The sequence below is a fragment of the Myotis myotis genome, unplaced genomic scaffold (genome assembly GCF_014108235.1).
Source record: "Myotis myotis isolate mMyoMyo1 unplaced genomic scaffold, mMyoMyo1.p scaffold_m19_p_2, whole genome shotgun sequence".
In the NCBI taxonomy this organism is placed as follows: domain Eukaryota; kingdom Metazoa; phylum Chordata; class Mammalia; order Chiroptera; family Vespertilionidae; genus Myotis; species Myotis myotis.
In genome coordinates, this window is record NW_023416324.1 from 177,649,080 (window position 1) to 177,671,984 (window position 22,905).

General features: G+C 36.8%; 1 protein-coding gene and 1 long non-coding RNA gene across 5 annotated transcripts in view; one reads left to right on the top strand and one right to left on the bottom strand.

Annotated features, from left to right (window-relative positions):
* Positions 1-511: 511 nt before the first annotated feature.
* Positions 512-11,770, bottom strand: TTC14 (tetratricopeptide repeat domain 14). Of its 4 annotated transcripts, XM_036349846.1 has the most exons (12): positions 11,477-11,768; positions 10,904-11,028; positions 10,584-10,783; positions 9,056-9,140; positions 8,774-8,903; positions 8,321-8,476; positions 7,827-7,898; positions 7,299-7,418; positions 7,074-7,196; positions 4,628-4,745; positions 3,591-3,700; positions 512-2,785 (listed from the first exon to the last, which is right to left on the bottom strand). In XM_036349846.1, exons 1-12 carry the CDS (start codon positions 11,635-11,637, stop codon positions 1,867-1,869), a joined length of 2,319 nt encoding a protein of 772 aa, XP_036205739.1. In that variant the 5' UTR covers positions 11,638-11,768; the 3' UTR covers positions 512-1,866. The 4 variants fall into 4 exon arrangements, 3 of the variants coding, with proteins under 3 accessions (XP_036205739.1, XP_036205741.1, XP_036205740.1); XM_036349848.1 differs by lacking the exon at positions 7,074-7,196 and having other exon boundaries at positions 11,477-11,770; XM_036349847.1 differs by lacking the exon at positions 7,827-7,898 and having other exon boundaries at positions 11,477-11,769.
* Positions 11,771-11,833: 63 nt separating this feature from the next.
* Positions 11,834-22,905, top strand: part of LOC118676252 — a 99,268-nt gene continuing 88,196 nt past the window's right edge. The window contains exons 1-2 of the long non-coding RNA XR_004974067.1: positions 11,834-11,891; positions 15,923-15,983. This is a non-coding gene — a long non-coding RNA (uncharacterized LOC118676252). The remainder of the gene's footprint in view (positions 11,892-15,922; positions 15,984-22,905) is intronic.

The following is a 22,905-nucleotide window of genomic DNA, read 5'->3' on the forward strand; positions in this document are numbered from 1 at the left end:
GGGTGTTTTCAGGCTGGCAGGTGACTGAAGCTCCCAACCGCTCCTTGTTTTCTTATTCTGGGCCAGCTTTAGCTTTGAGGCTTGGCTCCAGCTCTTAGGCCTCCGTTGCTGAAAGCATGTTTCTGGCCTTTGTTTACCTTCTGTATTTGAAACAATGTTGCGATCCTGCTGGCTGAAGCCCGGCGGACTAAAGCAGGTTTCTGGGGTTTTGTTTAGCTTTTATATTTGTAACATAGTTGCTTACAGTTGTAGCTCAGAGACTGACAGCGGCAGGTGGGGAACGTTGCAGTCCTCCGTCACTGAAGCAAGCAAGCCTCATGTTCGCTTTAAGCTGCCTGGCTGCCGGCCGCCATCTTGGCTGGCAGTTAATTTGCATATCACCCTGATTAACCAATAGGAAGGGTAGCGGTTGTACGCCAATTACCATGTTTCTCTTTTATTAGATAGGATGGTGTATGTAAAATTCCCATCACTAAAATCTGAGTGTCACAAATAGCACACACACAGTTAGTTATACTTAAAGTTTTGGTATTTTACTGTTGGTGAGACAGAACAAGGAATCAAAGTGTCTCCCTCCTCAATTATTCTCACCTATTTCCCAACCCACCCATCCAGTGTCATCATGAGTGATAGTTTAAAAGTCCATTACCATTTAGTCTCTAGAATCTTAAATTGGAAAGACTCTAAAGGCCATCATAAGCGCAACACTATGAGTCCTATCTCTATCTCCCTAATAATAAACTGTACTTTTTCTAATAATTTGGGGAGGATCCTTACAATACAAGTCCCTTCTTCAGCTCTAGTTCCTGGGATTTATTCTGAGTAAAACCAGGCTCTGTTGGCCTAGTTTTATTCAGATCCTGAGAAAAGAGGCCATCTAGGAAAGCATCAGGGGAGAGGTATCAAGGAAGAAAAGCAGAATCACAGGCCAGCTCTAGACTATTTAAAAATTTGCCATGTTCCAAAACATCTGCAATACTAGGAGTTTCCTAATTTCTTTCTAGAGAAAACCAGATTTATACTATATTTCTCTAGTCACTGATCTATTCTTGCCTGGAACATAGCCTCTAAAGTCTTGACAATACTTGAAGTTAAAAAATTTCTTAGGGCTATACTCCTAAGCAATAAGGTAGGTAGGTAGACAGACAGATAAAAATTAATAAGTAAAATGGGTCCCTATTTAATGTTCATGGCTTTATTCCTAAGGTACTTGTTAAGTTGGTAAATAAGTCTCTTTTACTTGAATCAGGCTTAGGAGGCCAATTAGACAAGACAGATGATCTGCCTATCATTTTAAAACAACAGTTATGTAAAAATTTAATATTTAAACAAATGATAAATATAAAATAGTACTTAAAGAACGTATCTCTTTCAAAAGTTGAGGGCTTTAAATTTAACAGAAAAGAGAAAGAAATAATGTTTGATGAAAAAACCCAGGTGTTCTGTGCACAAATTTAATTTTCTCTCAAACAGCAGGATAAGGGAGACCCAAGGAATTCTCATACCCCATAATACAATGAAGAAACAATACTTTGAGAATTATCTTTAACTGAATTTTCAAACAGAGTAAGGAATACTGCACATAAACATATATATGAAGTCTACAAATCAAGCTGTGAAAGGGGACCTACAACTAAAAGATATAGTTGAAGAATAGGTTGAAAGCATTTGCTGAAAAAAAAAAATCGTTATGAAGATTAAATGGGATAATGAATGTAAAGCTCTTAAAAAAAAGCATTTGATTTTTGCAATCTCTACAAATAAAATAATTTTAGGAGTAGAGATTTCTGCACTGGACTGTTACGATTAAGACCTAAAACTTTTATTAACAGCCTTTAGTGAAAAACTGCTGATTCCCTTGGCATATTATTTTTTCTGCTTATTTCCTTTTTCTTTCTCAAATGCAGCTATCTGATTAAATATATTGAGTAAATTTTGCGGTAAATTTTTTTTAGCTCCACTTTCTGAATGCTCCTTGCTACTTAGCTCTTCTTCTGGAGCCTCTGGTTTAATACTCTCCTCATAATTATCCTCTCTTTCATATTCTCTATGACTTTTACTTAATTGATATCTTTGCTCATGTCTGTTGAAATCACGTGATCCAGAATAATTACATTTTTTATATTTTTCAACTGACTTAGAAGAGTAGTCAGAGCTTGCTGGGGAAGTGGAATACCTCACGGAACCTGGCTCCCACTTTCTATAGTGCTCTTTTCTTCCATCTGAGTCTTTTTCAAATTTTCTATAACCATAATTTTTTAACTTGTCTTCTGGATTCCTAGAGAAGGAATCTGAGGAATCCCTTCTATTGGAAAAATGTCTTTCATGTTTATATGACTTTTCTGTTTTGCTACTACCTGCCTGAGTTTTATAGCTATTGTAAAAGTCTCTTGAATCTTCAGACCTACCTCCAAAATCATCCGGAATTTCAACTGAAGATGAAGAGAGAGGGCATCTATCTTTCTCTTTTACCTGCTTCTTCTGATATGGTACCCTATCTTGCTTTTCCAGTAGTTTTTCCACTTCTTGTCTTTGGTTAAGAAAAGATGCTGAAGTATTGGCTGGAACTGGGAAGTACTCATCTTTCCTATTCTGATCTATCTGATTTGAGGATGCCTTAGCTGAATGCCTTTTGGAATTTCGAGAAGACTCTGAACGATTCCTCCTATGTTTCTTATGCTTTTTGTGACCAGAAGAGGAGGAGGATGAAGAAGAAGAAACTGATTCATCACCAGAAGAAACACTTGAAGAGGAAGAAGTTGACTTTCTTCTTTTTTTCTTTAGCCTAAAAAAGTAGTTAATTCATCAGATGTTAAGTACAAAAATGTTTCTTAATTATCCATAAAGCTTTTAGTTCTATTTTGTTCCCCTTAAAGATGTCATAAAAGCTGTGGCTTAGATAAGCAATTATAGTAATCTTAGTGACTGTCAGATCCACTTGTACCAGCAAGCGGTACTTTGGAAAAAAAAAAATACTTGTGTAGACAGTTGTCACTTTAAGCAAATCCATTTCTGTTACACACAGTGACATTTCCAACATTACCTTAAAAACAAGACCTGCTGAACACATAAAGGAATTAAAATTTTATTTCTGACTACCTCTAGAGCATAGATAATCTCTCTACCTCAACAATACTGACATTTTGTTGGAAGTGTAGGCTGGCAGTGCGGGGGTGGAGGGGTCCTACAACACCACTATAGGGTGTCTAGCAGCACCCATGACCTCTGCCCACTAGATGCCAATAGCACTCCACCAGTATGACAACCAGAAATGTCCCTTGGACAAAACTGCCCCCAGTAGAGACCACTGCTCTATTTCTAAACATTTCTCCCTAAAATACAGATAATTAAAATAATATTATGTATTTTAAATTTAAGGTTAGAGTAATTATTTTTTACCCTCAGATTTCTAGCCTTACAATTCCACTTTCTGTAATCTCTCAGAAAAATTTCTGGTACTCTTAATTGCTAAGAATAACGGATTATGATTTGAAATACTTTTATATTTTTACTTACTTTACCTCTACATGGCACTGTGGTTCAACTCAGTAGTTGCTTTAAGTAAAAAAATACTGAATGTTACAGTTTACCTTTTCTCCTCTTTTAAGAGCTTACGCAACTTTTCTGCACTTGTTTCTATTTTCTTTGTTTTCTGCTTTTCTTCCTTTTCAGCTTGTTTTTCTCTTAATTCCAAAGATTTCTTTTAGAACCCAGATATCGGAAAAAACCACACGTTAAAAATAGAAGAATGTTTAAAACCCAGTTTTCAAAAAACCACCCCCCCCGCCACCAGAAATCAAATGTGGTATACCCAAATCACCACAAATCCAGCAGTAAACAAGTTTTTTTTACACACAAAAATTAATCATACAGGTGTTTGGCATCAATCATTGGAATAGCCAGAACAGTATTGAGGACCATATTGCAGTTGGTATTCCATGAAAAAAGGGGAAGCCATTGCATTGGTACCATTAACCCAGAGTGCAAGACAGGGAAAAAATAAATAAAAGTTATTTCAAAATTTAAACAGGACACAGATTGTAGAAATAAAATTCAAATACATTCCGTTTAGGTGAATTGAGGGAGGAATCACCATGTTCAAATACAAACCATTTAAAAAATAGCACAGCCCAGTTGGACGCATGATTACATAAGAAATCATTTTCCAGTTTGAGGATGGGGATGAGCAGCACCAGATGTCACAGACACAGCAGCAACGGTCCAATTCAGAAAAAAATGCATGAGAAAACATCATCATCAGTATTACAGGAAAAGACAGTTTAAAATATCTCTCAAAAAGATTTTTAGAATTAGCTCAATTACCGTAACATCACTGAATTTTGTAACCACCAGGAAAGCTCACTACAAAGACAGTGTACTCAAAACCACACACTAAATTTAGGCAATTAGAATTTTCTTATAGGGCTATTTTTACTTTTGAGTACTAACAAATAAAAAAAGAAGAGGCATTATGAAGCAATGTCAAATCCAATTAGGAAAAGCTGTATTTAGAAAGAGACTTTTCATAATGCCGTAAGTAATCTAGAATAATTTTCCACAGAAGAAAGCTAAGTTTTGGCATTAGTTTCAAATATCACTAAATTTCTAAGAGGAAATAAAGAATCACCTGCATATATTTATGAAGTTTCTGCAAAGCATCCTCTGCATCTTTAAAAGTCTCATCCAAATCCAAAGCTTTCTTATAGTAACTTTCAGCATTTAAAAATTTTTCTTCTTCTTCTAACCTAAATTTGAGAAGAAGATTTAGCTTTTTTGTAAAAATAAAAAGTCCTCAAGTATGCATACAGGTCTAGGGCTTATAAGAGAGAACTTATTAGGAAAAAAATGTGTTTAGCAACTTACTTTCCAAATTGAATAATACCTAAACCATAGTTTTTTACTATTTTTTTGGTAAAGAGACCATGTAAAACCATATAGAACAGAACAAAACGAAACCAAACTCACAGATATAGGGACCAGATTGATGGTTGCTAGGGGTGGGGTTGGGGGGTGAGTGAAATGGGTGAAAGTGGTCAAAAGGTATAAATTTTCGGTTATGAGATTAAGTCTTGAAAATGTACAACATGGTGATTATAGTTTATAAAACTGTATTGTACATTTAAAAACTGTTAAGATAAATCTTAATAGTTCTCACCACAATTAAACAAAATATTTGTAATTATGTGTGGTGATGGATGTTAACCAGAAATATTGTGGTAATTACTTTGCAATATATACATACAAGGCGGGGCAAAAGTAGGTTTACAGTCATTCATATAAAAATAATTAACAGCCCTGACTGGTTTGGCTCAGTGGATAGAGCGTCGGCCTGTGGACTGAAAGGTCCCAGGTTCGATTCCAGCCAAGGGCATATACTTTGGTTGCGGGCACATCCCCAGTGTGGGGTGTGCAGGAGACAGCTGATCGATGTTTCTCTCTCATCGATGTTTCTAACTCTCTATCCCTCTCCCTTCCTCTCTGTAAAAATCAATAAAATATATTTTAAAAAAAAATAATTAACAAATAATAATGCACAAATAACTTTTGCGTACTCACAACTGCAAACCTACCTTTGCCCCGCCCTATATTTTAAAGCATTTCTTTGTACACCTAACATATTAAATGAGTTATATTTCAGTTTGAAAAACAAAATAAACCCCTAAGTAAAACAAACAAACAAATAGGAATCCATTACTGGTAACTAAATCCATGCTGCGGGCCCAGCAATGGCCTTTTAGTATAATGCATGATCAACTGATGCCCTCTGTAAATATAGTGGGATCTTGACCTTTACCACAGAATTACATTGGCTTTTGCTAGCAGTTTATGAAGAATTTTTCTTTCCACAGAAATATTTTCCCAGAATATATACTGTTAAGTTGGAAATACCAACACATACATGTATATCACAACTAGCCTGTAGATAGGATCATTATCAGATGATGCTCAAAAGTCTATGCTATGAAAAATCAGAATTAGAAAATTTGGTTATAAAGCAGTGAAAGGACTTTGCAAAATATTTTCAGTTTTCAAAGTAGGAAAAAGTAATTTCTGTGAAACAAATTAAGAAAATCATTATGGCTTCAATGGGATAACTTTTGTGACAGATGCAATGTGGGAAGGCACCAGTGAAAGACAATCAGCATTATGGCTTATGGTAACTGGATAGGTGGTGTTGCCATTCACTTAGTAAAAAGACACCAACATATGGGTAATAAGATAACCACACCTAAGTAGGTACTGGCTATCTACCTAGTCATAAAGTAAAAAGCTGCTCCAATCACATGGATCCAAGCAGAAGTTCACATGAGTTAACAAATACTGCAAAAATCTCAATTTGGAATTCTGGTATGATCATACAAACTGGAATGATCAGGCAAATTCATGAAAGAGAAAACAGATAATTCTATTTTAAAAATAGCAAAAAATGCTATTATAAACTTTTAAAATTACTAAAGTTGTTAGCAAATTACTTACACTTAAAATATATTCCTTCAAAATATTTTATAAATTAGGCCAGTCTATTAATCATTAAATATTTACAATGCAATTCAGAAGAGTAACATAAGATATAGGGTTTTTTCTTAATAATTTGTTCTTCCATTTAATCTGGAGTTTGTGGATTTTATTGGACAGAGTAGAGCAAAAACCTGAATATAACAGTGAAACCTTATTCATAATTAACAACAGGAGCTCTCAATTCATATTTCTGGTATTTTTCTACTAAAATGATGAAATGAATTAGAAATTAAATTCTATTAAAATTTTTAGTGTATATCCAGGAAAAGAATATTTACCTAATTTCTTGTACCTTTACATTTACATGTAATGAGAATAGGCATTTAGGAAAAGAAACTCAAATCACTAAAATATATCCAATTAGAACCCCAATAATAAGAAAAAAATGACTAGAAAATTTAGAGGACTATACTTACGAAACATTGTCAACCAAAATCGAAACTAAGAATGGTCTGAATTGAGTTAAAGATGCTATTTCCTTATATTAAGTTCAAGATCTTATAGTAGTTGGTTGAATAGTGGACCTATACTACAGAACGAAGTCTGACACTTACTGCCCTCCTCTTTCTACAAGTGTCTGGCACAGGTATTTTCTTGCATTCCTGTGAGTTGGACAGTTTTCCAATGCAAGTTCAAAATCTTCAATTGCTTTGTTCAGACTTCCTTTTGTTGCATATCTGGAGATATGAAACAAAGTAAGAAATTTATCTTGTGGGCTATGTATAAATCTTGTGCACATTCACCTTGTAAATATTCCTTAAAACCCACAATTCACTTACAATGCTCCACGAGCTACCAAAGCTTCCACATTTTGTTTGTCTATTTCCAGAGCCTTATTGTATTCATTCATAGCATCCACGTGGCGCCCAACTTTAAAATAATCAACTCCAATCTTCACACTAAAAAGATAGTTATAAAGTATCACAAGCATTTCACAGAATATCAAAACAAAATGTTAGCACGGGTAAAATTTTAAAGCAAATCAAATTTGGCTAATATTTAGCCTTCCATCCTCTCCAAATACCTAAAAGCATTCTGCCATTGGATAGTTTTGTAACAAATTTTAGGAAATCTAGATATCAATATACCAATTCCTTTTGAAAAAAAAAAAAATGATGTTGGCTAAAACTTAAGTCTGTTAAGTTTACAACATAATACCATTTACACCTATAAGAAAACTAATGTCAAAAACTCACTTTAATTCATTTACAAACAAACTTGGTCTTAATGATGACTTAAGAACTCTTTGCTTTACCCTAACCTTTTATGCCAGGTAATTCAATTGTTGAAAGACAAAATCTTCATACCATTTTAAAGCCCAAGATGCAGACTGTTTCTTTCTTAATGCAGAAGCAAAATCGTCTTCAGAGAAATTTTTGCTATTAAGAAAAAAAATTCAAACCGTATAAATACTTTTTTGTATAGTTCACTGCCTGACAGATAACAAAAACTCAACACTGAAAAAGTGAATCCCAAGCGAGAAACCTGTATTCCATTTACAAAATAAATTTCCTGAACTCCCAGGAATGACCATTATTCTTAGACATTATTTTTCTTTAGGGTATACATAAAATTCTTATAAATGTTCTAAATCTTTCTCTATTTGGCCATCTGGTACAATTCTAATTACTGATAAGACACTTAGTTCCAGAAGGAGGCAGGATCACCTAGTTCATTCAACCTTTGTCATACTGCTGTCACTAGGCTTAGTATAGTTGAATATGTCCCTCAATTATGTCACTTTGGAGCTTCACACCATTCAATACCTTACAACTTAATAAATAATACTGATTTACTATACCTTTGTAGGCCTCTCATTAAAGATGGTGGATTAGATTCATCTATTCCTAATTTTCCTAGGAGGAATTCAACTACTCCTGGGTTAGCAAATCCCAAGGAACTTTGCATAATATTGTCATAGGATTCCAAAGAATTGCTATTTAATTCAACACTCCTCCTTAAGAAAAACAAAAACAAAAAATGAAAACAAAAAATAATTAGCATGTCCACTTCTGTTAAAGAGATAAAATTATCGCATGGGGTTTAAATACTCATACTATATATAATTTGTACATGAAAGTGTGGCAATATCATGACTGGGTTCCTTTTATCAAGTTTGAAGAAATTTAAGGGTATAAAAATATAATGAGCATACTTTGAAATAAGAGAAATTGAAATTTTACTTTGTTGTTAGAAGTTGGACAAAATTTGCTATTTTTTAAGTCAAGAAACTGTTTTAATGTAGAAAAATTACCTGTAGTACAAAGGAAGCTCTTCAGAACTAATTACACCTAATTTAATACCGGATAGGTGCGGTGGAAGAGATGAGCTATACAGAGATACTGCAAGCTTTTCATGATATCTGTCAATATCCTTGATTCCAGCTTAAAAAAATAAGAAAACTAAGCTGATTAGCAAGAAAATGCAAACAAACAAAAATCCTTTCAAACACGATTCTTATTAAACTACATTTTCAAAATTAATTTATAAAATCTGACAAATGTTACTTTTCTATTAATATGATGAAATTGATCACCTCGAATGATATCACCAGTTTGGTAATACGATAAAGGATCCCCATGGTTACTGTGAGAAGGCACATCTCTTAATGGACAAAGAGCCTGCAATGAGAAGTATTTTAAAACAACAGACTTCCTATTCATTGGTGAAAAAGGTCTTCTTTTATCCTACTTGTTCAGTATAAATGGCTAATAGTTGATATAACCTTAAAAAAAATCAACTAACATCCTAAAGTCTAAATTTAAGTAAGGATTTAAATTTTAAGTCATTTCTGTGTCCAAACACTATTAAACAAGTTTTTTGAGTCAGTTCAAAATCTAAAATCTCATAAAATTTGCAATTAGTTTTAAGAACCAAATATGAGTGTGGATGATAAAGCAAAAAGATATTTTTCACTTGTTAAAAAGGAAACGAAAATTTGTCCAGTGTGAGAATTCCAATGAAAATGAAATGTGAATTCTCCAAAGTGTATGTCTGCTATTCAGTCTGTGATATCTCCTGCTTTTCTTCATTTTCATCTGCCTTGACAGACAGCAAATATCAAAACCTTTTAAAGTGACACATTACTTCAAATTCAGGACTAGTTATCTCAGGCAAAGTATCGCATAATATATACATCACAATCAATTACTGCAAAGACATAAAAAGGCCAGGAATTTTTTTCTAAATTATCCATATGCAAGTACATAATGCCAAATACTAAGAACATGTTCAGCTAGAAAAAAATAAGCCCAAATACCAATCAATCTCACCATACCCATCGACATCTGTTGTAACATTTGAAAAAGGACCTCAGCCCTGCCAACCAAGGAGACCAAAAAACTCCCAAAACCAGAAATGGAGGAGTAACTCTTTCACTGCTAAGAATTTTTTAAAAAAGAAAATGGTACTTTTTCTCCAATTAAGATATTTAATTCTCAAAAACTGTCAGCAGGGTACACTGAAGCACAACTGGATGCAAAGACCTAATTCTTTTTATTATTGCTTTCAGGTTCTTTCTCTTCTTTTTCCCATCACCATTTATCCCCTCGATGCCCTCTTCCCCCCACCCCCACCCCCCATCACCACACTGAGTTCGATCGCTCGTTCTCTCGTCCTCCTCAATCAATCCAGTCCTCTGGCCCTCCATCAGAGCTGTCGGCTTGCTCACTCTGAGTCTGTCTATATTTTGTTTGGTAGATCAGCTTGTCCATTAAATTCCACATATGCAGCCCTAGCCGGTTTGGCTCAGTGGATAGAGAATCCGCCTGTGGCCTGAAAGGTTCTGGGTCGATTCCGGTCAAGGGCACATACCTGTGTTGTGGGCTCGATCCCCTGTAGGGGGCGTGCAGGAGGCAGCCGATCAATGATATTAAAAAAAAAAAAAATTCCACATATGCAAAACAGTAATTCTTTCACTGAAGCGACTCAAAAACAGAAGCAATCAAGCGACTGAAAAATTACCTGTAGTACAAAGGAACTGAGTATGTCCCTCAATTATGCCACTATGGTGCTTCACACCATTCAATACCTTACCACTTAATAAATAATACTGATTTACTTACTGTGATTTCCAAGTGAGATATATCTCTCATGATGCCACTGCCCAAACAAATCAACACCATGAAAAACCCAAATTCCCGAATGGAACTAATTCTTCCAATCACTATATCTCCACGCTCAATATCTCGGAAAAACAGCTCTCTCCGATCCATACTAGGTATGTCCATGAACTGCTCTAAAGGTGGCATGACTGCATAAGAATCTGAAAAAAATAATTTACAAAATCACTAACCCTAGTTTTTGTGTTCTGTTTTATCTGAATGAAGTACTGTTAAAAAAAAAAAATAACCGCAATCAAAAGATATTTTAAGACTCGGCTCACCTTCACCGTCTTCATGAACTTCAGAAGTTGCAGGTGCATCTGATTTCCACGAAAGTGCAAAAAGCAGATCCGCCTTTTTGGAAATGAATTTTTGGATTTCAGCGTTGTCGGCTTTCTTCTCTTTCCTTAAAACAACAACAGAATTTATGGAGACTAACTTATCTGCAAAACCTTTTAGGACGTCCAAGCATCTGCTCCAGGCTTGCATCGCCCAAGCGGGTCCTTCCTCAATTCCAGCCCACACATCCTCCGAGTAGAAGTTTGAACCCTCACCGGCCAGTCGGTTGCTGGAGGGCGGGGAAGCGTCAAGAGCGATGCCCGCAGCCCCAGATACGAAAGCCCGAGAACCCGCGCCTCTGCTGGGCAATTTCCAGGGAAATACAAGTTCAGCCCGCCTTCCGCGGAACCCTCGAGGACACCAGACGCGCGGGCCCTCCGACATCGGACCCTCCGCCACCCAGCGCAGCCTCCACGGCTCCGCTCCTTCTGGACTCGGCGGCCCCGCTGCTGCGGCAGCGGAGCCCCGGGCTGGGTCCCCTCCCCCGCCTGGGAGATTCGCCGCGATTTCATTACCTGCCTGGCCCCGGCGGCTGGGGCGGCGGGCCCCGGGCAGGCTCGGCCGTCGACCCCAGGAGGCTCCGGAAGTGCGGGTTGTCCTGCTGTTCGCTACGGAGCAAGGCCAGCAAGGACGGCCCGTGGTAATTGAGCGACTGCCGCAGAAGGTCGCGGTCCATGGCTGGAGCATGCAGGGCTCCACGACTCCCGCGCCCACTACTCGAGCCCCGTGGTCCCAGAGGCCGAGCCAGCGGCCCGGAAGCCGCCGGAAGCGCGGGTCACAGGCCCTCGGGGTTGCCTCCCGGAAGTACTTCGTCGCCGCCCGAGTGCCGGCGCCTAAGCGTCGGTCTCGCGGAATTGAGCGCGACTACGGGAGCCGGAAGGACTGGGCCGAGCATTTCCTGAGCGAAGGAGGGCTGGCTGCGGCTCCGAGGTAGTGCTGTGTGTGACAAGTGTACTTTTTAAAAATTCCAGGCTGTTATTCTCACACCACAGTGGCCCGAGCTCTAATCTCGGCTAAGTAATAATTCGTCTGTTAATTTAGTGGAGACGCGTCTAAGAGTGCAAGTGGCCCAACAGGTGAGAACTCCAAAGGAGTTACAAAGGTTCTTCCCCTCCAATACTCGCTGGTTCAGTCACTACCTACGGCTCAGGCGTAACCACACCAACACGACTGCGCTGGGAGCTCTCCGATAGGCTATGGGGCAGAAGAAAGAAAAGCAGATTTATTAAGCTCTGAGATTGTGCCCTCCGTCCACAGCCCACTCACTGTTAGCTATTTTAGCGTTAACTAAAAACCAGAATGACTTCAATGCCTAAACACATGCACACATGCTTTGTTTTGCATTTTATCTAAGTGATTTCTCAAAATGTAGTGACCAGAAGATTCACTTATGGCAGTGGTTCTCAACCTTGGCTGCACATTAGAATCACCCGGGAATCTTTTTAAAAATCCTGATTTCTGGGCCTCATCCTCCGGAAATTCTGTTTCTTTGTTATGGGGTGGGGCCACAACATTAGTAACAAAGAAACAGAATTTCTGGAGGATGAGGCCCAGAAATCAGGATTTTTAAAAAGATTCCCAGGTGATTCTAATGTGCAGCCAAGGTTGAGAACCATTGACTTACGGTGTTGTGTACACTAAAGTAAATAAGTTGTTTTTCTTTTCTTTTCTTTTTTTGTAATTCAACTGATTTTCAAAGGTAATTGTGACCTATTGACTCAAGAACCTAACCACTGTATCTCATATACTCTCATTTAAGACACTGAGGACGCAGGCCCAGAGAATCTCAGTAAATTGATCAGTGTCATGCAGCTGGTAAGTGGCAGAGTTAGGATTCCAACTTGATCTTAACAGACTCTTCACAAGCAGAGTTGCTGGAGAGTAAATTTGTATAGAATAGGGGTGGAGAACCTTTTTTTCTGCCAAGGGCTATTGGATATTTGTAATATCATTCCTGGGCCATACAGAATTATCAACTTAAAAATTAGCCCGTTATATTTGGTCAAACATTTAATTAACTCACCCCTAAGGCCTTGTCAGGGCCAGACCAAATGATTTTGAGGACCTTATACCGCCCACAGGCCGGATGTTTCCCACCCCTGATATAGAAAGACTATAATTTTGAGAGTAAGTTTTATTTCAATATAAATTTGTTGGATAGCTCATTTGGTTAGAACATCGTCCCAATATGCCAAGGTTGTAATAACTTACCTGGTCAGGGTACATAACAAGAATCCACCATTGAATGCATAAATAAATAGAACAACAATTCTCGTCAATAAAAATATCTATTATTATGTTAACATCTAAAGATATTCTTGAACATTTTCTTAAAAAGGGTACACTTGATTTAATTCCTAAGTACATATTGCAAGATGTTTAGATTACACATTTGCTAACCATTTAAAGTAGTTATCTGTATTCTGTTTAAAGTTCTTATTCAGGGTCACCCAGAGTTTACGCAAGGAAGAATGAAGAATACTAAATGGAAAATACAGCTAGATAAGCCAAAAATCCATATTCATTATTAAAGAAATAACTTAAACTATGAGCTCTTCTGATAAGGGTTGGTATATCTTTATCGAGTAGTCTTTGTTTGAAGGGATTCCATCACCTTATCTTTTTATTTTTCATATCACAGACCTCAAGAGAAAAAATTGTCAGTTTAATATTTATCCACTTGAGGGTGCCATAAGATCATATAGGTATAAAATTTTCTAAGGTTTACCAGAAAACCTACTGCCAACTGAACAAGGATTTGTAACTTAGCATATAGAATCATTTTAAGATAGTTGTGTCTCTTACATCTCCATTTTTTAGTTACTTGTAAATGTCTTGAGGATATTATTTTAATGTAAATCAGTTCATATTTCACTGTCTAGGATTGATTATCTCAGTAATTTTGAATTAATTTTTCCAAGAGAAAAGATCACTGTACAACACCAGGGCAGAGAATGGGTCAGTTGTTGGTCCATTTACATCATAATCCATGTACCATGAACAACATACATGACGCTTCCAGAGATGTGCAATGCTTGACTACACGCAGCGGCCACCTGCAGTGCCATTCTCAGCCAGCCATTTTCCCCATGTTTTTCTTTGTTTATGTAAAGGATTTGGAAATAATATGAGGATATTTTAGAACAAATTCATCCTGATTGTTGAAAATACAGTTTAAAGATACGTGGTAATGCTCACATGGAGTAGGTCAGTGTGCTTATTTTCAGGTATTTTGTCATGACTGCTTATAAAGATTCAAATTTACAAGCTTCTTAGAGTCCCATTCTGTGGCAATGCCTGAGAATACTATTGTCAGGGAACGTGTCAGGATTATAACCAAGAAAAATTGACAGTTTAATTGATGCTAAATAAATGGTATTTCTTGTCGCTGCATTCTAGGTTGGTTTGATACCCATATTTTAATGCAATGTGGACATTTCTTTGAGAAAGAGTGATTGATACTTTTTAATTATTAAACAGTAACTCCTTTTTATTTTATTGATGACAGAACCAAAGGAGAATTTCAAAACTAGGAATGTATCATTGGTTTTGTTTATTGCTCTCCTCCATGGGGAGATCCAGCATATCTGTGTAAATATTTAACTTTGATCCTACTCACTTTAGGTGTCACATTTGCTTATTGGCAGACATAGAGTGGTCAAATTTCCAAATACAATTGTTTCAATTAATGAATTTACTCAGCAAATATTTGTTGAGGGTTAGACACTGTTTCATATGTTAGGGATAAAATAGTAAAAAAAATAAACCAAGATTCCTGCCTTCAGGGACCTTACATACTGGCCATGTCTGGAGACAGACATGAGCAATAATCATAGTAAGTAAGTGATATATTATGTTAGAAGATGATAAATCCTATAGAAAAAGAAGTAAATCAGGGGAAGGGGCATTGGAAGTACAGAAGGTTTTAAAATAGAATGCTCAGGGCAGGTCTCATTGAGAAGATGACATTTAAGCAAAACGTTAAGGAGGTAAAGGAGTTAATCATTCAGCCAATTTGGGAGAAAAGAGTTCCAGGCAGAGGGAACAGTTAGTACCAAGGTCCTAAGGCAGAAAGGTACTGAGGAACCGCAAGGAAGACTGTGGCAGAAACAGTTAGCATGGAAGTACAGGGTTTGTAGCTATTGGAGGAACAGGGCTTTCACTCTTAGTGAAATGGGAGTCAATACAGGATTTTATATATATTCTCCATATATATTATATATTATATATTATATATTATATATTATATATTATATATTATATATTATATATTATATATTATATACATTTATAAATATACAGATAACTACTGTTTTTGAAGCATTTTTCAAAGATTTTTAAAAACTTTCTTAAAATGGAAGTCCAATATATAAAACAAATAATGAACTATTCTTGTTGAATCAATGACAAGAAGATATGGAGTACACACCCCCGCCCCAGCCTTTCTATGCACATACTAATAGATAGCTGGAGAGGTACCTTTAAGGGATATCTCAGACTTGTTAACAGATTACTTCTTCAGACAGGTTTCAATATCATTGATTATGTTTTAGCTTGTTATAATCATATTCTAATCATTTTTCTCTATGTCTATACGTATTCACTCTGGAATTGTGAATTTCTCAAACTCTCCAGGCACATGCGTGTGTGCACGCGCGCGCGCGCACACACACACACACACACACACACACACTTCTGCTTGTATCCATTTTCATAGATGGTATTCTTTTGCATTGTGCTTTGATCCTTCCTAATAAATTCACTATAAACCCCATTATGATCTGGTCTCCAAACATCCTATCTCATTTTCAACACTATCCATCAGTTATCGGGATTCAACTATATAGTCTGTAGATTTTTCTGATATTTTTAAAATACTTCAAGTTTTCCCCAGTTCAGAATATTTATTTGCTCTTTTCTGATATATTCTTCCCTCTCTTTTATTTTCTTTTTATCTTCAGGTGTCAGCCTAACGGTGACCTCTTCTATCCCACAGCACTCCATTTATTTCCATCATAACAGGTATCATAATTTATTTTCTAATTGATTATCTGTCTTCCCCACTAAAATACAAAATCCAGAAGTAAAGGCCATGTCTGTCTTGCTCATGACTCTGCACTCAATAACTAGTTCAGTATCTGGAACATATTGGATACTAAATAAATATGTTTGGGTGGATAAATGTCAATGTACAAATATTAACATGTAGTTATCACACTTAGAGTGATGATGACACATATATGTCACATATATGTCACATACTGGTCTATGGCAAGCAAGGCTTAATTAATCGGGCTGCATGTAAGGGAACTTGTAAATAAATTCCAGTTTTGGGCAGTGGGACCATGTCTTGGCTTGGGAGGTAGTTATGGCAAATAAAATATGTCCTTTGGAAATTACAGCAACAGACAAATGGTGGTATTCCAAAAAAGTAGTCCATGTTGTTGATTCAACTTGGATTAAAAGTGCTTTCTGGATGGTTGCAGGGAGCATGGTAATGTAATTCCAGAAGCAGATGGGATGATTTTCTTTTTTAAACTGTAAAGGTATTTTTTTCCTTTGAGCTTAAATATGAGTTAAATTATGTGACAGCTAAAAAAGCAAATGTAATTTTCTCTCTTTCCCCCTTTATTTTTTGTCTCTCCTGACTTACATTTGTTTTTTTGTCTTTTATCTTTTGTTAATTGTTGTTGATCTCATTGTATCTGGGACAGTTTCTGTGAAGTTCTGTGCAATTTGGAATATATATGTATATTTGGTATATTAATCAGGATTATGCAGGGGAAAAAACCAGTAGGATGTGTGTGTGTGTGTGTGTGTGTGTGTGTGTGTGTGTGTGTGTAAGGAGATTTATATTAAGAAATTGGCTCATGTGATTATGGAAGCTGGCAAGTCCAAAATCTGCAGGGTGAGCTGGTAGGCTGGAAACCTGGGAAAGGCTGATTTTGCAGTTCACATCTGAAGGCCATCTGCTGGCAGAATGCCCATTGCTCCAGAGAGGTTGGTCTATTGTTTTTATTCAGGCCTTCAACTGATTGAATGAGACCCAACCACTTTGTGGAGGGCATTCTGCTTTACTCAAATCCACCAATTTAAATCTGACTCTTACCCCAAAACACCCTCCCAGGAATATCCAGAGTAATGTTTGACTACATATCTGGGCACCATGGCCCAGCCAAGTTGACACATAAAATTAACCATCACAATTGTGGTGTACTTTGATGCCACATTTTAAGACACTGAAGCTTATTTGGAGCAGTCCAAACCATGATGGCAAAGCAACTGGAAACCATATATGAAGAACAGCTGAAGAGACCGGGAATGTTTAGAAATTTTGCATCGTTCAGTCTACTGGGTTCCGCACTTGTATCATACCCAGTGTCTTTCTGAATTAAATCATTACTTCTTACTTAGAGTTGTTATGTGAACTGTAGACATTTCATTGTCTTTTGGTTTGGAATTGCTTTAATTTCAGTTGTCAATGGGGTTTTCTAAGCTTGTGATGCTTTTACTTTGCTCTGTCCAAGATCTAGAGCTTAAGGAGATTTCTTATCTACCATGGTGATTTCTGTAAAATAAATTCCATGTTGAACACTGAGTAAAATTATCTCCCATTTCGCAAGAGTCATTGACTCCAGATGACTTCCTTCTTTGAGCTATAAACATCACTCCAAAACCCTAGCAGCCTAGGGCTTTGCTGTTAACCACTTCATGTCCATATCTGTGGCCACATTTCAACTACTTCCCCAATAATAACAAACAAAACCAAACATAATTATGTTAGGAAAGATTTTTTTTTATGTGACCATTAGACCTTTTATTAGCAGTGATCCAGAATTTATTGTGTTCATTTTTATTGGCATCATGGTGACTAGCATGAATATGAGAACTGTAATTCATTCATTCACCTATTTATTGAGTGTCTATTTGTGCTAAGCACCTGTAAGTGCTTGGAGTTCAGTGACGAACAAGTCATAGAAACATCCTAATTAAAAAAAACAGATAGCATGAATGGTTATTGTTGATGTTTGGTTTTTATCCTGATGAATTTTTTTTATTGTTTTATTGCTTAAAGTATTACAAAGAGTATTATATATGTCTCCTTTTTTCCCCCCGCCCTTGACAAACCTCTGGCCTCCCCTATCCACCAGTGTCTTATGTCCATTGGTTATGCTTATATGCATGCATACAAGTCCTTCGGTTGATCTCTTACCCTCCCCCCTCCAGCCCCCCAACCCTCCCCGGCCTTCCCACTGTAGTTGGACAGTTTGTTCGAGGCAGCTCTGCCTCTGTATCTATTTTTGTTCATACGTTTATAATGGTCTTTATTATCCATAAATGAGTGAGATTATGTGGCATTTTTCCTTCATTGACTGGCTTATTTCACTTAGTATAATGCTCTCCAGATCCATCCATGCTGTTGTAAATGGTAAGAGTTCCTTCTTTTTTACAGCAGCATAGTATCTGATGAATTTTTCTTAATTCTGTACCTGTAGACTTAGATATGAAAGAAAAATGGATTTTTTTAAGCTTTTATCAGTTCCACAGATAAAAGAACTGGTACCCTTGTTAAAATTTAAAGATTTAGAGAAGAATAAAATTCACAATAGTACAATATAATTTCACAATAATAAATACTATTGCATTGATTATCTCTGTATAATTAAAAATTTTCTAGCCTTTGCCTCTTATTTCTGGCCAAATTAAAGATAACTTATATCCTGACCAAAGAGTCTCTGCAGCAAGAAATTAATTAGTGGCATAGAACTCAATCAAATACATGTTTATATCATTTACTTGGAAATTTGTGTTATGGAATTAACACAAACCCCTTTCCCAGTAATCATGGAGAGAGTTGAATTTTAAGTGTTCTTATGATAGATTCTATTAAGAAGATTAAGCACAAATATGTTTTATACAAGAAATACTAACTGGATTGACAGCATATTGCAGCTGAAATTTTCTGGTCAAATTCTGTATATATATATATATACACTTTTTTTTCAAATGTTGATGCCTTGCTTTGTCTCAGAACTCATGTGAGGCTTTCTAGCGTGCTTGTACACCCTTTAAATTTTCCTGAAACTCTATCATAATTGTTCATTTTAGCTTCTCCTAAGTTCCATGCAAGACCCACGTGACACACTTTGTTCTAAGGCTAGCCTTACCACATCCCAACTAAAGCCTTGGAGGAAACCATGAAAATTCTTTTAGATCTTCCTCAATGTAGCCTCTGTTTGCCCTCTTTGTAGTGCATTCTGTTTTCTTTTCCCAAGGCCATTCCGTGTATAAACCCCAGCTCCCCATCTCGTCTTTGACTGTAGGCTTCTATATTATTAAAGTCTGATACTCTTCAATTTTATTAGAAAAGAGAAGTTAATCTGTTCTTTGTTCTCCAGGAAGTTGCTTTTCCTTTATTCTCTAAGAAATAATGTTTAGATCTCACCTTCCTGTCTCCAAGTAAATTCTCTTTTGTCATATTTTGTGAATCAGTCTTCTAGCCCTGTCTCTCTACATTGCATATCTAGATTATAGTTACTATAGTAGTGATACAATTTGACTCTACAATATAGTTTACATATCTATGAAAATTGAGGATAAGGTATGACAGTATGATTTATTATTTTTTTCTGGTCAAAATAATTAAATGGAGATCTTTTCACTTGGGCATAATCATAGAAGGATACTCATTATCTTAGGGCTTGCCAGCAATAGTAGATATTGAGAAAATCAAAAGCCTTGACTTTTACTTTCAGCAATGACTGATTAACTTGTGCTAGACTGACCCTTCCATAATAAACACTCCCCTCCCTCCTGGACAAAATATATGAAACAAGTATTTTCAGACATTGTATAACAGGTAATGCAGGGCTGCAGTGTCTGAGAGAAGGGAATTAAGGTAGATATGCCCTACAATTGCCTAGTGCTTTGGCTGGAGGCACTTACTGTACAATGGTGCACAGAGTGGAACTCAGACAGAGTATGACCACCTTGCTGAGCAAGAAGAGAGATATGAGAGTTTAGGAGGGGTAAGCAACTGGAATATATGGGGCAGGGGACCAAAGAGGAGGGAGCTAATCAGGAAAAGAAAGCCATAAATTTGAATAGCTTTCCCTTAGAGTATTTGACTAAATAGTAAACTATACATGTGTAGGGTGAGACTCTACAAGACCAGACAGAGACCAGCTACAGGGAAGCTGTATGCTGAACAACCATCAGAGTTTTAGAGCATTGGGAGATGTTTTAATTTTGACCAGCTAGGATTATAAAGGCCTGTTACACTCAGGGAATTCAATAGGGACTCCCCAAAAGGCTATACTTATAGTTTTAGTCCTAAGAAGGAGGGCTAAAACTAGCCCTAGAGTAAAGTGCATCGTAGACTCATCTTAATAAAGTTGAAAAAGAAACTTCAGAATGATCAGGTTAATCTCCAAGAAAATTAATTGCCTGCCAGAACAAATCTCAACTCCTTTTAATGAAACATAGAAAAACCACTCAACAATAAAATTCACTGTCCAATATCCATAAAAAATTACTAGACATGCAATGTGACCCATAGTCAGGTGAAAAATTCTTTAATAGAAACAGACCTAGAAATGACAGAGATGATGGGACTAACAGATAAGGACTTTTAAAGCAGCTATCTATATATATAAAAGACTAAGTGTCTGTCCGTCCAACTGGTGGCTATGATGTGCACTGACCACCAGGGGGCAGACGCTTAATGCAGGAGCTTCCATGATGCGCACTGGCCATCTGTATATTTAAAAGCCTAATATGCAAAGTGTCCCCTTGGGAGTTTGACGGAACGGGAGTTTGATTTCTCACTGTGATGTGCGCTGCCAAGACCCCATGGCGCAAAATGTGCACACAGCCCAGCCCAGCTTGGAAATGGTGGCTGTGGGCGCCGGGTAATGACTTCATGTAGCAATGCCCTGCTTCCTCTTCCTAGTGACTAGCTTCCTTGGAGTTTCTTCAGCCCAGGAACCTGACTTGCTTTTTAGCCAGGTGCAAACATTTTACAATTTAACCAAATATTTGTAAAGCATTTTCACATGCCTCATCTCATTTGATCCTCACAGAAGTCCTGAAGTAGATAGATAGGACACTTGGTAGAATCCTGTTTTCTTTTCATTAGTTGGAAAACGGAGATTTAGAAAGTTTAGAAACTTGACCTGACTGAAAATAAGAAATGGTGGAACTTGAAAATGACTTCAGGTTTTCTCACTGTGCAGAATATAGTCAAACACTGCTTCAGTTAAATATTTAACCCTTTGTTCTCCCTGTGTGATCTACAATAATAATCTGCTTCGTGTTGATATTTACTGCTGTGTTGCTGACAATTACCTGAAAGAGAAGTTGGGGTGCTTCACTGGGCTGGAAAAAGTTTAGCTATATCAGAAATCAGGTCTAATTAAGCAAGTTTATTCTATATATATAAAAGGCTAAGTTGACTCACGCATGTGTGATACATATAAAGCTTTCGCTGGCACCAATCGCACGTGTGTGTTTTGATCTGTCATTGTCGATCTTGAATTTGGTTGACACTTCTATTATAGAGAAAGGGCGAATAGTGATATTAAAATATTTCTTCTAATTATTTTCCTTTCAATGTGCATGAATCCATGCACTGGGATACTAGTTATAAATAAGTATAAAGATTTAGAATGGGAATGGAGATATAGGCAAGTAAAGAGAGCTTCAGACTTTCTTTCTTTCTTTCTTTCTTTCTTTCTCTCTCTCTCTCTCTCTCTCTCTCTCTTTCTTTCTTTTTTTTCTTTCTTTCTTTCTTTCTTTCTTCATTAATCCTCACTGGAGGATATTTTTCCATTGATTTTTAGACAGAGTGGAAGGGGGCAGAGGAAGGAGAGAGAGAGAGAGAAACATTGATGTGAGAGAGACACACATCAACTGCTTGGTGATCAAGCCTACAACCAAGGTATGTGCCCTTGACCACTTGATTGGAATAGAATCTGGTATCCTTCAGTCCATGGCCAATGCTCTATCCACTGAGCCAAACTGGTTAGATGCTTTGACATTTCCTATATAGATTTCTCCCTTGGAATGAATTCTGTGGAGAGTGATGGTAAATCCCTTCTCCTCCTCTTCTTCTAGTGGGTTTACTCTTTGTGAATCACTCTTTCTCTCTGGGACTTTGGTAGATTTTCTGAGGTTCACCACACCATAGCAACTGCGGAGCAAAAGAGCAGAGAATATGGAGGGCAGGTATGGCATGGAGAGTGCCTGCTGACATCCCTAGGACCTTTGTGGTCCAACAAGTGTATAAATAAATCAGTGAGTATTTATTTCTCTGAGTCCACAAGAACTCAAGGGTCCAGAATATAGGTGAGAAAGAGTCAGCAGACTTGCAGGGGTTTATCAGTCTCTCAGTGGGGGTAAGAAGACCACTAAGTGAGATTGGGGAGGATCAGAAGAGGATGCTGCTGCATCGCAGTAAATAATCAACACAGTGGGGAAACATGATTTTTAAGGATACCAAAAATGAGATCATTTTAAATTGAAAGTGGACAACTCTTCTATCCAGATGTTATAATGTCATGATTTAAGTTCCCCAGCTCAACAACAACCAAAAAGGAGAAAGAGGACAAAGAAAAAGCAATTATAAATAGTACAGAGTTTTCATTTTGGTACATCTGTTTGTCTTTAGTTAAACAAGCTAAAAGAAAATGACTTTCTGTTCCCCAGTTGTTCTTCTAAGCATATAGCTTTAAATTTGTTACTGGATAGTTTCAGAGATGTGCTCATTTCTGTAGAGGAATAAACATGAAGTCAGACTACAAATCTATGAGAAGCTAATGTACTTTGTGTAGGTAAGCAATTTAAAAACTAATATGTATGTACATAATTGAGAGGAAAGGTAAAAAAAGCACAGTAAACAGCTAAAAATAAGTGTTTTTCTGTATCATTTTAGAGAAGATGTGAT